Genomic DNA, 14,509 nt, shown 5'->3' on the forward strand with positions numbered 1-14,509 from the left:
TCTACTGTACTCTCTACTGTACCTGCTCAGTGATCTCCTGTCTCTACTGTACTCTCTACTGTACCTGCTCAGCGATCTCCTGTCTCTACTGTACTCTCTACTGTACTCTCTACTGTACTCTGTACTGTACCTGCTCAGTGATCTCCTGTCTCTACTGTACTCTCTACTGTACCTGCTCAGCGATCTCCTGTCTCTACTGTACTCTCTACTGTACCTGCTCAGTGATCTCCTGTCTCTACTGTACTATCTACTGTACCTGCTCAGCGATCTCCTGTCTCTACTGTACTCTCTACTGTACTCTCTACTGTACCTGCTCAGTGATCTCCTGTCTCTACTGTACTCTCTACTGTACCTGCTCAGCGATCTCCTGTCTCTACTGTACTCTCTACTGTACTCTCTACTGTACCTGCTCAGCGATCTCCTGTCTCTACTGTACTCTCTACTGTACCTGCTCAGCGATCTCCTGTCTCTACTGTACTCTACTGTACCTGCTCAGTGATCTCCTGTCTCTACTGTACTCTCTACTGTACCTGCTCAGTGATCTCCTGTCTCTACTGTACTCTCTACTGTACCTGCTCAGCGATCTCCTGTCTCTACTGTACTCTCTACTGTACCTGCTCAGCGATCTCCTGTCTCTACTGTACTCTGTACTGTACCTGCTCAGTGATCTCCTGTCTCTACTGTACTCTCTACTGTACTCTCTACTGTACTCTCTACTGTACCTGCTCAGTGATCTCCTGTCTCTACTGTACTATCTACTGTACCTGCTCAGCGATCTCCTGTCTCTACTGTACTCTCTACTGTACCTGCTCAGCGATCTCCTGTCTCTACTGTACTCTACTGTACTCTCTACTGTACTCTGTACTGTACCTGCTCAGCGATCTCCTGTCTCTACTGTACTCTGTACTGTACCTGCTCAGTGATCTCCTGTCTCTACTGTACTCTCTACTGTACCTGCTCAGTGATCTCCTGTCTCTACTGTACTCTCTACTGTACCTGCTCAGCGATCTCCTGTCTCTACTGTACTCTGTACTGTACCTGCTCAGTGATCTCCTGTCTCTACTGTACTCTCTACTGTACTCTCTACTGTACCTGCTCAGTGATCTCCTGTCTCTACTGTACTATCTACTGTACCTGCTCAGCGATCTCCTGTCTCTACTGTACTCTCTACTGTACCTGCTCAGCGATCTCCTGTCTCTACTGTACTCTCTACTGTACTCTCTACTGTACTCTCTACTGTACTCTCTACTGTACCTGCTCAGTGATCTCCTGTCTCTACTGTACTCTCTACTGTACCTGCTCAGTGATCTCCTGTCTCTACTGTACTCTCTACTGTACCTGCTCAGTGATCTCCTGTCTCTACTGTACTCTCTACTGTACTCTCTACTGTACCTGCTCAGTGATCTACTGTCTCTACTGTACTCTCTACTGTACTCTCTACTGTACCTGCTCAGTGATCTACTGTCTCTACTGTACTCTCTACTGTACTCTCTACTGTACCTGCTCAGTGATCTCCTGTCTCTACTGTACTCTCTACTGTACCTGCTCAGTGATCTCCTGTCTCTACTGTACTCTCTACTGTACCTGCTCAGTGATCTCCTGTCTCTACTGTACTCTCTACTGTACCTGCTCAGTGATCTCCTGTCTCTACTGTACTCTCTACTGTACTCTCTACTGTACCTGCTCAGTGATCTCCTGTCTCTACTGTACTCTCTACTGTACTCTCTACTGTACCTGCTCAGTGATCTCCTGTCTCTACTGTACTCTCTACTGTACCTGCTCAGTGATCTCCTGTCTCTACTGTACTCTCTACTGTACTCTCTACTGTACTCTCTACTGTACCTGCTCAGTGATCTCCTGTCTCTACTGTACTCTCTACTGTACCTGCTCAGTGATCTCCTGTCTCTACTGTACTCTCTACTGTACCTGCTCAGCGATCTCCTGTCTCTACTGTACTCTCTACTGTACTCTCTACTGTACTCTCTACTGTACCTGCTCAGCGATCTCCTGTCTCTACTGTACTCTCTACTGTACCTGCTCAGCGATCTCCTGTCTCTACTGTACTCTCTACTGTACCTGCTCAGCGATCTCCTGTCTCTACTGTACTCTCTACTGTACCTGCTCAGTGATCTCCTGTCTCTACTGTACTCTCTACTGTACCTGCTCAGTGATCTCCTGTCTCTACTGTACTCTCTACTGTACCTGCTCAGTGATCTCCTGTCTCTACTGTACTATCTACTGTACCTGCTCAGTGATCTCCTGTCTCTACTGTACTCTCTACTGTACCTGCTCAGTGATCTCCTGTCTCTACTGTACTCTACTGTACCTGCTCAGCGATCTCCTGTCTCTACTGTACTCTCTACTGTACTCTCTACTGTACTCTCTACTGTACCTGCTCAGTGATCTCCTGTCTCTACTGTACTCTCTACTGTACCTGCTCAGTGATCTCCTGTCTCTACTGTACTATCTACTGTACCTGCTCAGCGATCTCCTGTCTCTACTGTACTCTCTACTGTACTCTCTACTGTACTCTCTACTGTACCTGCTCAGTGATCTCCTGTCTCTACTGTACTCTGTACTGTACTCTCTACTGTACCTGCTCAGCGATCTCCTGTCTCTACTGTACTCTCTACTGTACCTGCTCAGTGATCTCCTGTCTCTACTGTACTCTCTACTGTACCTGCTCAGCGATCTCCTGTCTCTACTGTACTCTCTACTGTACCTGCTCAGTGATCTCCTGTCTCTACTGTACTCTCTACTGTACCTGCTCAGTGATCTCCTGTCTCTACTGTACTCTCTACTGTACCTGCTCAGCGATCTCCTGTCTCTACTGTACTCTCTACTGTACCTGCTCAGTGATCTCCTGTCTCTACTGTACTATCTACTGTACCTGCTCAGTGATCTCCTGTCTCTACTGTACTCTGTACTGTACCTGCTCAGCGATCTCCTGTCTCTACTGTACTCTCTACTGTACTCTCTACTGTACCTGCTCAGCGATCTCCTGTCTCTACTGTACTCTCTACTGTACTCTCTACTGTACCTGCTCAGTGATCTACTGTCTCTACTGTACTCTCTACTGTACCTGCTCAGCGATCTCCTGTCTCTACTGTACTCTCTACTGTACCTGCTCAGTGATCTCCTGTCTCTACTGTACTCTGTACTGTACCTGCTCAGTGATCTCCTGTCTCTACTGTACTCTCTACTGTACTCTCTACTGTACCTGCTCAGCGATCTCCTGTCTCTACTGTACTCTCTACTGTACCTGCTCAGTGATCTCCTGTCTCTACTGTACTATCTACTGTACCTGCTCAGTGATCTCCTGTCTCTACTGTACTCTGTACTGTACCTGCTCAGCGATCTCCTGTCTCTACTGTACTCTCTACTGTACCTGCTCAGCGATCTCCTGTCTCTACTGTACTCTCTACTGTACCTGCTCAGTGATCTCCTGTCTCTACTGTACTCTCTACTGTACCTGCTCAGTGATCTCCTGTCTCTACTGTACTATCTACTGTACCTGCTCAGTGATCTACTGTCTCTACTGTACTCTCTACTGTACCTGCTCAGCGATCTCCTGTCTCTACTGTACTCTCTACTGTACCTGCTCAGTGATCTCCTGTCTCTACTGTACTCTCTACTGTACCTGCTCAGCGATCTCCTGTCTCTACTGTACTCTCTACTGTACCTGCTCAGTGATCTCCTGTCTCTACTGTACTCTCTACTGTACCTGCTCAGTGATCTCCTGTCTCTACTGTACTCTGTACTGTACCTGCTCAGCGATCTCCTGTCTCTACTGTACTCTCTACTGTACTCTCTACTGTACCTGCTCAGCGATCTCCTGTCTCTACTGTACTCTGTACTGTACCTGCTCAGCGATCTCCTGTCTCTACTGTACTCTGTACTGTACCTGCTCAGCGATCTCCTGTCTCTACTGTACTCTCTACTGTACCTGCTCAGCGATCTCCTGTCTCTACTGTACTCTCTACTGTACCTGCTCAGCGATCTCCTGTCTCTACTGCTCTATAACTGTACCTGCTCAGTGATTTCCTGTCTCTACTGTACTCTGTACTGTACCTGCTCAGCGATCTCCTGTCTCTACTGTACTCTGTACTGTACCTGCTCAGTGATCTCCTGTCTCTACTGTACTCTCTACTGTACCTGCTCAGCGATCTCCTGTCTCTTCTGCTCCAGGATCTTCTGCTGTTCGTTGGTGTGGTCCACGATGTTCTTCCCTCCCACCAGCAGCTTACTCTCCATCGCCTGGATGGAGAAAAGGTCAAAGGTCACGCCACATGAGGAGAAAGAAAAGGGTTTCTCTCTGAGGTCACATTCACACCTAATACTTCGGTAGACTCGATGCCAACGGGCGGAGACGTTGGGATTCTGGAAACGCAGCGCAGGGACCTTATCAATGTGTCCATGATTACACACAGACAGACAGACAGAATATGCTGTAGGCTGCAGTGTTTTTATGCGTTTTCCTTAAGCAATCAATGTACTATAATTAACGTAATGTTCCATCGGACAGAGACTCAGGCCTAAGTGGGCTAAAGTGCTTTAGGCTGTGCAATAGGAGGAGTAGCTATAGATAAGTGCAGGTTCCCCAGACTGATCCTGGCATGAGCGCACAGAATGACATTAACTGGCAACGGGCAAACGTCCAATTTAGCAAGAGCTAAACTGTCAATCAAAATGCTCGATCAGAGATTGCCAAAAGCACTTTTTTGACTAGTTGCACTTTATCAAGGGAATGTGTGCAATATCTCTGTTTTGTGTATGTTGGGTGTTTCATGGTGATTTTCCTTTAATATCTCTGTTGTGTGTATGTGGGTGTTTCATGGTGATTTTCCTTTAATATCTCTGTTGTGTGTATGTGGGTGTTTCATGGTGATTTTCCTTTAATATCTCTGTTGTGTGTATGTGGGTGTTTCATGGTGATTCTCCTTTAATATCTCTGTTGTGTGTATGTTGGTGTTTCATGGTGATTCTCCTTTAATATCTCTGTTGTGTGTGTGTGGGTGTTTCATGGTGATTCTCCTTTAATATCTCTGTTGTGTGTATGTGGGTGTTTCATGGTGATTTTCCTTTAATATCTCTGTTGTGTGTATGTGTGTGTTTCATGGTGATTTTCCTTTAATATCTCTGTTGTGTGTATGTGGGTGTGTCATGGTGATTTTCCTTTAATATCTCTGTTGTGTGTGTGTGGGTGTTTCATGGTGATTCTCCTTTAATATCTCTGTTTTGTGTATGTTGGGTGTTTCATGGTGATTTTCCTTTAATATCTCTGTTGTGTGTATGTTGGTGTTTCATGGTGATTTTCCTTTAATATCTCTGTTGTGTGTATGTGGGTGTGTCATGGTGATTTTCCTTGTTGTGTGTATGTGGGTGTTTCATGGTGATTCTCCTTTAATATCTCTGTTGTGTGTATGTTGGTGTTTCATGGTGATTTTCCTTTAATATCTCTGTTGTGTGTATGTGGGTGTGTCATGGTGATTTTCCTTTAATATCTCTGTTGTGTGTATGTGGGTGTTTCATGGTGATTCTCCTTTAATATCTCTGTTGTGTGTATGTGGGTGTTTCATGGTGATTCTCCTTTAATATATCTGTTGTGTGTATGTGGGTGTTTCATGGTGATTTTCCTTTAATATATCTGTTATGTGTATGTGGGTGTTTCATGGTGATTTTCCTTTAATATCTCTGTTGTGTGTATGTGGGTGTGTCATGGTGATTTTCCTTTAATATCTCTGTTGTGTGTATGTGGGTGTTTCATGGTGATTTTCCTTTAATATATCTGTTGTGTGTATGTGGGTGTTTCATGGTGATTTTCCTTTAATATATCTGTTATGTGTATGTGGGTGTTTCATGGTGATTTTCCTTTAATATCTCTGTTGTGTGTGTGTGGGTGTTTCATGGTGATTCTCCTTTAATATCTCTGTTGTGTGTATGTGGGTGTTTCATGGTGATTTTCCTTTAATATCTCTGTTGTGTGTGTGTGGGTGTTTCATGGTGATTTTCCTTTAATATCTCTGTTGTGTGTATGTGGGTGTTTCATGGTGATCTTCCTTTAATATCTCTGTTGTGTGTATGTGGGTGTTTCATGGTGATCTTCCTTTAATATCTCTGTTGTGTGTATGTGGGTGTTTCATGGTGATTTTCCTTTAATATCTCTGTTGTGTGTATGTGGGTGTTTCATGGTGATTTTCCTTTAATATCTCTGTTGTGTGTATGTGGGTGTTTCATGGTGATCTTCCTTTAATATCTCTGTTGTGTGTATGTGGGTGTTTCATGGTGATTCTCCTTTAATATCTCTGTTGTGTGTATGTGGGTGTTTCATGGTGATTTTCCTTTAATATCTCTGTTGTGTGTATGTGGGTGTTTCATGGTGATTTTCCTTTAATATCTCTGTTGTGTGTATGTGGGTGTTTCATGGTGATTTTCCTTTAATATCTCTGTTGTGTGTATGTGGGTGTTTCATGGTGATTTTCCTTTAATATCTCTGTTGTGTGTATGTGGGTGTTTCATGGTGATTTTCCTTTAATATCTCTGTTGTGTGTATGTGGGTGTTTCATGGTGATTTTCCTTTAATATCTCTGTTGTGTGTATGTGGGTGTTTCATGGTGATTTTCCTTTAATATCTCTGTTGTGTGTATGTGGGTGTTTCATGGTGATTTTCCTTTAATATCTCTGTTGTGTGTATGTGGGTGTTTCATGGTGATTCTCCTTTAATATCTCTGTTGTGTGTATGTGGGTGTTTCATGGTGATTTTCCTTTAATATCTCTGTTGTGTGTATGTGGGTGTTTCATGGTGATTTTCCTTTAATATCTCTGTTGTGTGTATGTGGGTGTTTCATGGTGATTTTCCTTTAATATCTCTGTTGTGTGTATGTGGGTGTTTCATGGTGATTTTCCTTTAATATCTCTGTTGTGTGTATGTGGGTGTTTCATGGTGATTTTCCTTTAATATCTCTGTTGTGTGTATGTGGGTGTTTCATGGTGATTTTCCTTTAATATCTCTGTTGTGTGTATGTGGGTGTTTCATGGTGATTTTCCTTTAATATCTCTGTTGTGTGTATGTGGGTGTTTCATGGTGATTCTTCCTTTAATATCTCTGTTGTGTGTATGTGGGTGTTTCATGGTGATTTTCCTTTAATATCTCTGTTGTGTGTATGTGGGTGTTTCATGGTGATTTTCCTTTAATATCTCTGTTGTGTGTATGTGGGTGTTTCATGGTGATTTTCCTTTAATATCTCTGTTGTGTGTATGTTGGGTGTTTCATGGTGATTTTCCTTTAATATCTCTGTTGTGTGTATGTGGGTGTTTCATGGTGATTTTCCTTTAATATCTCTGTTGTGTGTATGTTGGTGTTTCATGGTGATTTTCCTTTAATATCTCTGTTGTGTGTATGTGGGTGTTTCATGGTGATTTTCCTTTAATATCTCTGTTGTGTGTATGTGGGTGTTTCATGGTGATTTTCCTTTAATATCTCTGTTGTGTGTATGTGGGTGTTTCATGGTGATTTTCCTTTAATATCTCTGTTGTGTGTATGTGGGTGTTTCATGGTGATTTTCCTTTAATATCTCTGTTGTGTGTATGTTGGGTGTTTCATGGTGATTTTCCTTTAATATCTCTGTTGTGTGTATGTTGGTGTTTCATGGTGATTTTCCTTTAATATCTCTGTTGTGTGTATGTGGGTGTTTCATGGTGATTTTCCTTTAATATCTCTGTTGTGTGTATGTTGGGTGTTTCATGGTGATTTTCCTTTAATATCTCTGTTGTGTGTATGTGGGTGTTTCATGGTGATTTTCCTTTAATATCTCTGTTGTGTGTATGTGGGTGTTTCATGGTGATTTTCCTTTAATATCTCTGTTGTGTGTATGTGGGTGTTTCATGGTGATTTTCCTTTAATATCTCTGTTGTGTGTATGTGGGTGTTTCATGGTGATTTTCCTTTAATATCTCTGTTGTGTGTATGTGGGTGTTTCATGGTGATTTTCCTTTAATATCTCTGTTGTGTGTATGTTGGGTGTTTTCTATTGTGTGATTTCAGGTTCCTTTAATATCTCTGTTGTGTGTATGTGGGTGTTTCATGGTGATTTTCCTTTAATATCTCTGTTGTGTGTATGTTGGGTGTTTCATGGTGATTTTCCTTTAATATCTCTGTTGTGTGTATGTTGGTGTTTCATGGTGATTTTCCTTTAATATCTCTGTTGTGTGTATGTTGGTGTTTCATGGTGATTTTCCTTTAATATCTCTGTTGTGTGTATGTGGGTGTTTCATGGTGATTTTCCTTTAATATCTCTGTTGTGTGTATGTTGGTGTTTCATGGTGATTTTCCTTTAATATCTCTGTTGTGTGTATGTGGGTGTTTCATGGTGATTTTCCTTTAATATCTCTGTTGTGTGTATGTGGGTGTTTCATGGTGATTTTCCTTTAATATCTCTGTTGTGTGTATGTGGGTGTTTCATGGTGATTTTCCTTTAATATCTCTGTTGTGTGTATGTGGGTGTTTCATGGTGATTTTCCTTTAATATCTCTGTTGTGTGTATGTTGGTGTTTCATGGTGATTTTCCTTTAATATCTCTGTTGTGTGTATGTTGGTGTTTCATGGTGATTTTCCTTTAATATCTCTGTTGTGTGTATGTGGGTGTTTCATGGTGATTTTCCTTTAATATCTCTGTTGTGTGTATGTTGGTGTTTCATGGTGATTTTCCTTTAATATCTCTGTTGTGTGTATGTGGGTGTTTCATGGTGATTTTCCTTTAATATCTCTGTTGTGTGTATGTGGGTGTTTCATGGTGATTTTCCTTTAATATCTCTGTTGTGTGTATGTGGGTGTTTCATGGTGATTTTCCTTTAATATCTCTGTTGTGTGTATGTGGGTGTTTCATGGTGATTTTCCTTTATTATCTCTGTTGTGTGTATGTTGGTGTTTCATGGTGATTTTCCTTTAATATCTCTGTTGTGTGTATGTTGGTGTTTCATGGTGATTTTCCTTTAATATCTCTGTTGTGTGTGTGTGGGTGTTTCATGGTGATTTTCCTTTAATATCTCTGTTGTGTGTATGTGGGTGTTTCATGGTGATTTTCCTTTAATATCTCTGTTGTGTGTATGTGGGTGTTTCATGGTGATTTTCCTTTAATATCTCTGTTGTGTGTATGTGGGTGTTTCATGGTGATTTTCCTTTAATATCTCTGTTGTGTGTATGTGGGTGTTTCATGGTGATTTTCCTTTAATATCTCTGTTGTGTGTATGTGGGTGTTTCATGGTGATTCTCCTTTAATATCTCTGTTGTGTGTATGTTGGTGTTTCATGGTGATTTTCCTTTAATATCTCTGTTGTGTGTATGTTGGTGTTTCATGGTGATTTTCCTTTAATATCTCTGTTGTGTGTATGTGGGTGTTTCATGGTGATTCTCCTTTAATATCTCTGTTGTGTGTATGTGGGTGTTTCATGGTGATTTTCCTTTAATATCTCTGTTGTGTGTATGTGGGTGTTTCATGGTGATTCTCCTTTAATATCTCTGTTGTGTGTATGTTGGGTGTTTCATGGTGATTCTCCTTTAATATCTCTGTTGTGTGTATGTGGGTGTTTCATGGTGATTTTCCTTTAATATCTCTGTTGTGTGTATGTGGGTGTTTCATGGTGATTTTCCTTTAATATCTCTGTTGTGTGTATGTGGGTGTTTCATGGTGATTTTCCTTTAATATCTCTGTTGTGTGTATGTGGGTGTTTCATGGTGATTGTCCTTTAATATCTCTGTTGTGTGTATGTGGGTGTTTCATGGTGATTTTCCTTTAATATCTCTGTTGTGTGTATGTGGGTGTGTCATGGTGATTTTCCTTTAATATCTCTGTTGTGTGTATGTTGGTGTTTCATGGTGATTTTCCTTTAATATCTCTGTTGTGTGTATGTGGGTGTTTCATGGTGATTCTCCTTTAATATCTCTGTTTTGTGAACCTTGAACTAAATCTGCCTACCGTACCTTGACTTTAGCAGACAGAAGCTCTCCTCCTCCTCCTCCTTACCGTACCTTGACTTTAGCAGACAGAAGCTCTCCTCCTCCTCCTCCTTACCGTACCTTGACTTTAGCAGACAGAAGCTCTCCTCCTCCTCCTCCTTAACGTACCTTGACTTTAGCAGACAGAAGCTCTCCTCCTCCTCCTCCTTACCGTACCTTGACTTTAGCAGACAGAAGCTCTCCTCCTCCTCCTTAACGTACCTTGACTTTAGCAGACAGAAGCTCTCCTCCTCCTCCTCCTTACCGTACCTTGACTTTAGCAGACAGAAGCTCTCCTCCTCCTCCTCCTTACCGTACCTTGACTTTAGCAGACAGAAGCTCTCCTCCTCCTCCTTAACGTACCTTGACTTTAGCAGACAGAAGCTCTCCTCCTCCTCCTTACCGTACCTTGACTTTAGCAGACAGAAGCTCTCCTCCTCCTCCTCCTTAACGTACCTTGACTTTAGCAGACAGAAGCTCTCCTCCTCCTCCTCCTTAACGTACCTTGACTTTAGCAGACAGAAGCTCTCCTCCTCCTCCTCCTTACCGTACCTTGACTTTAGCAGACAGAAGCTCTCCTCCTCCTCCTCCTTACCGTACCTTGACTTTAGCAGACAGAAGCTCTCCTCCTCCTCCTTACCGTACCTTGACTTTAGCAGACAGAAGCTCTCCTCCTCCTCCTCCTTACCGTACCTTGACTTTAGCAGACAGAAGCTCTCCTCCTCCTCCTCCTTACCGTACCTTGACTTTAGCAGACAGAAGCTCTCCTCCTCCTCCTCCTTAACGTACCTTGACTTTAGCAGACAGAAGCTCTCCTCCTCCTCCTCCTTAACGTACCTTGACTTTAGCAGACAGAAGCTCTCCTCCTCCTCCTCCTTAACGTACCTTGACTTTAGCAGACAGAAGCTCTCCTCCTCCTCCTCCTTAACGTACCTTGACTTTAGCAGACAGAAGCTCTCCTCCTCCTCCTCCTTACCGTACCTTGACTTTAGCAGACAGAAGCTCTCCTCCTCCTCCTCCTTACCGTACCTTGACTTTAGCAGACAGAAGCTCTCCTCCTCCTCCTCCTTACCGTACCTTGACTTTAGCAGACAGAAGCTCTCCTCCTCCTCCTCCTTACCGTACCTTGACTTTAGCAGACAGAAGCTCTCCTCCTCCTCCTCCTTAACGTACCTTGACTTTAGCAGACAGAAGCTCTCCTCCTCCTCCTCCTTAACGTACCTTGACTTTAGCAGACAGAAGCTCTCTCCTCCTCCTCCTTACCGTACCTTGACTTTAGCAGACAGAAGCTCTCCTCCTCCTCCTTAACGTACCTTGACTTTAGCAGACAGAAGCTCTCCTCCTCCTCCTCCCCTTAACGTACCTTGACTTTAGCAGACAGAAGCTCTCCTCCTCCTCCTCCTTACCGTACCTTGACTTTAGCAGACAGAAGCTCTCCTCCTCCTCCTTACCGTACCTTGACTTTAGCAGACAGAAGCTCTCCTCCTCCTCCTCCTTACCGTACCTTGACTTTAGCAGACAGAAGCTCTCCTCCTCCTCCTCCTTACCGTACATTGACTTTAGCAGACAGAAGCTCTCCTCCTCCTCCTCCTTACCGTACCTTGACTTTAGCAGACAGAAGCTCTCCTCCTCCTCCTCCTTAACGTACCTTGACTTTAGCAGACAGAAGCTCTCCTCCTCCTCCTCCTTACCGTACCTTGACTTTAGCAGACAGAAGCTCTCCTCCTCCTCCTCCTTACCGTACCTTGACTTTAGCAGACAGAAGCTCTCCTCCTCCTCCTCCTTACCGTACCTTGACTTTAGCAGACAGAAGCTCTCCTCCTCCTCCTCCTTACCGTACATTGACTTTAGCAGACAGAAGCTCTCCTCCTCCTCCTCCTTACCGTACCTTGACTTTAGCAGACAGAAGCTCTCCTCCTCCTCCTCCTTAACGTACCTTGACTTTAGCAGACAGAAGCTCTCCGGCCTCCTTCTCCCTCCTCAGGTCCTCCATCTTCTTCTCCTTCTGCCGGAGCAGGCGGACCTTCTCCTCGGCCACCAGGCTGTGGTCCTCCATGATGGCGTTCCGTTCCCGCTCCAGCTTTTCGTGCTTCTCGCGCCAGTAGTCCCCCCCGCCGTCGTCGCCCCCCCTGTCCTCCTCTTCGTCCTCCTCTTCGTCATCCTCCTCCTCATCCTCCTCCGTCTCCCCGTCCTCCTCTTCGTCGCCTTCCCTCCTGACGCGCCTCCTCTTCCTCCTCTTCCCCGAGCACCTTTTTATACCGACATACATAAATTACAAATAGCTCAAAACAAAGCTGCCAGATTAGCTCTCCAGTGTTCCAACAGGACACACATTGCAGAAATGCACAGAAATCTATCACGGCTTACTGTTGAGAATAGATTACGTTCACGTATTCTTACGTTTTTCAGAAATGTATTAATCCATTCTGACCTGAGATCAGATTCATACGAGGTTTCCACTGGACACACACTGGTCTGATTAACCCATTCTGACCTGAGATCAGATCATACGAGGTTTCCACTGACACACACTGGTCTGATTAACCCATTCTGACCTGAGATCAGATTCATACGAGGTTTCCACTGGACACACACTGGTCTGATTAACCCATTCTGACCTGAGATCAGATTCATACGAGGTTTCCACTGGACACACACTGGTCTGATTAACCCATTCTGACCTGAGATCAGATTCATACGAGGTTTCCACTGGACACACACTGGTCTGATTAACCCATTCTGACCTGAGATCAGATTCATACGAGGTTTCCACTGGACACACACTGGTCTGATTAACCCATTCTGACCTGAGATCAGATTCATACGAGGTTTCCACTGGACACACACTGGTCTGATTAACCCATTCTGACCTGAGATCAGATTCATACGAGGTTTCCACTGGACACACACTGGTCTGATTAACCCATTCTGACCTGAGATCAGATTCATACGAGGTTTCCACTGGACACACACTGGTCTGATTAATGGACAAAAACCACAGTATTTCTCTGAACAGGTAGCACATGTAAGAGACGAACATAACCATATGACTAGACAAGCCAGTTGGGGTGTTTTGGTGGCACCTAAACCAAGAACAAATATTCTTAAATCTATTATCTATAGAGCAGTAATGGGTTGGAATGCACTACCAAAGTGTATAACCAATACAAATACAACATTCATCTTTAAAATCAAGTTAAAAGAACACCTTATGTAAATCATACTGCAGTAACCCTGGGGAAAGAACAATTAAAATGTATAATGTGTTGAAAGAGATTTTTTGCTATGTTTTTCTTAGTTGTTTTATTTCTCCTGTGTTTTTTATTTTCTTATTTTATATTTTATTTTACTATGTTTTATTTTGAGTTAGTGTTTATAAACAATTGTAAGTATTGCCTTTGAACGGGAACCCATTTTGGTGTTATAGCATCATGCTATGCTTTAGCTATTGAAAAACAGCAGATCTACAAGCTCATAGCGCGCCACCGAGTGGCGCGCTACGAGCTTGTAGGTCTGCTATTTTTTGAAAAATCGAAGAACGACTGACATTTTTTAGAATCTGATCTGAGGCCAGAATGGGTTAATCAGACCAGTGTGTGTCCAGTGGAAACCTCGTATGAATCTGATCTCAGGTCAGAATGGGTTAAATCAGACCAGTGTGTGTCCAGTGGAAACCTCGTATGAATCTGATCTCAGGTCAGAACGGGTTAAATGTTTGTCTGTGTCGGACTAACGGGGATCCTCATAAACAATAAACTTCATCACCTCCTCTCCAGCTGCTCCTTGAGGCGGGCGATCTCCTCCTGGAACTGCCTCAGCAGCGCGTCTTTGGGGTCCTCGTTGATGCGCGGCTTGTTCTTGATGTTCTTGGCGCGGTTGGCGTAGCGCAGCGTGGTCAGCGTCTCGTCCAGGTTGTAGGAGGCGGGCCCGATGTTGGCCACCATCACCGTGCGGGCGTTTCCGCCCAGAGAGTCCTGGAGCAGACGCGTCAGCTTGGAGTCCCTGGATGGACAGAGAGACACAGAGAGGTCTTAACCCAGTTCATCACATCCATAACCCTAACCTGTCAGCTTGGAGTCCCTGGATGGAGAGAGAGACAGAGAGGTTTTAACCCAGTTCATCACATCCATAACCCTAACCCGTCAGCTTGGAGTCCCTGGATGGACAGAGAGACACAGAGAGGTTTTAACCCAGTTCATCACATCCATAACCCTAACCCGTCAGCTTGGAGTCCCTGGATGGAGAGAGAGACAGAGAGGTCTTAACCCAGTTCATCACATCCATAACCCTAACCCGTCAGCTTGGAGTCCCTGGATGGACAGAGAGACACAGAGAGGTTTTAACCCAGTTCATCACATCCATAACCCTAACCCGTCAGCTTGGAGTCCCTGGATGGAGAGAGAGACAGAGAGGTTTTAACCCAGTTCATCACATCCATAACCCTAACCTGTCAGCTTGGAGTCCCTGGATGGAGAGAGAGACACAGAGAGGTTTTAACCCAGTTAATCACATCCAT

The 14,509-nt window shown here is 43.9% G+C and overlaps 1 protein-coding gene across 1 annotated transcript in view; it reads right to left on the reverse strand.

Moving 5' to 3' along the window:
• The window catches only part of kif3b (kinesin family member 3B), a gene marked incomplete at its 3' end in the record, with an annotated part of 41,047 nt that overhangs the window by 17,129 nt on the left and 9,409 nt on the right, over nucleotides 1-14,509 (reverse strand). Inside the window, exons 3-5 of the mRNA XM_083770237.1 lie at nucleotides 13,759-13,995; nucleotides 11,930-12,242; nucleotides 4,156-4,257 (exon numbers count right to left, since the gene is read on the reverse strand). Coding sequence (XP_083626363.1) covers nucleotides 4,156-4,257; nucleotides 11,930-12,242; nucleotides 13,759-13,995 — 652 coding nt within the window. The remainder of the gene's footprint in view (nucleotides 1-4,155; nucleotides 4,258-11,929; nucleotides 12,243-13,758; nucleotides 13,996-14,509) is intronic.

Source organism: Protomyctophum parallelum (genome assembly GCF_964188405.1).
Source record: "Protomyctophum parallelum genome assembly, chromosome: 7".
NCBI classification, from domain to species: Eukaryota; Metazoa; Chordata; class Actinopteri; order Myctophiformes; family Myctophidae; genus Protomyctophum; species Protomyctophum parallelum.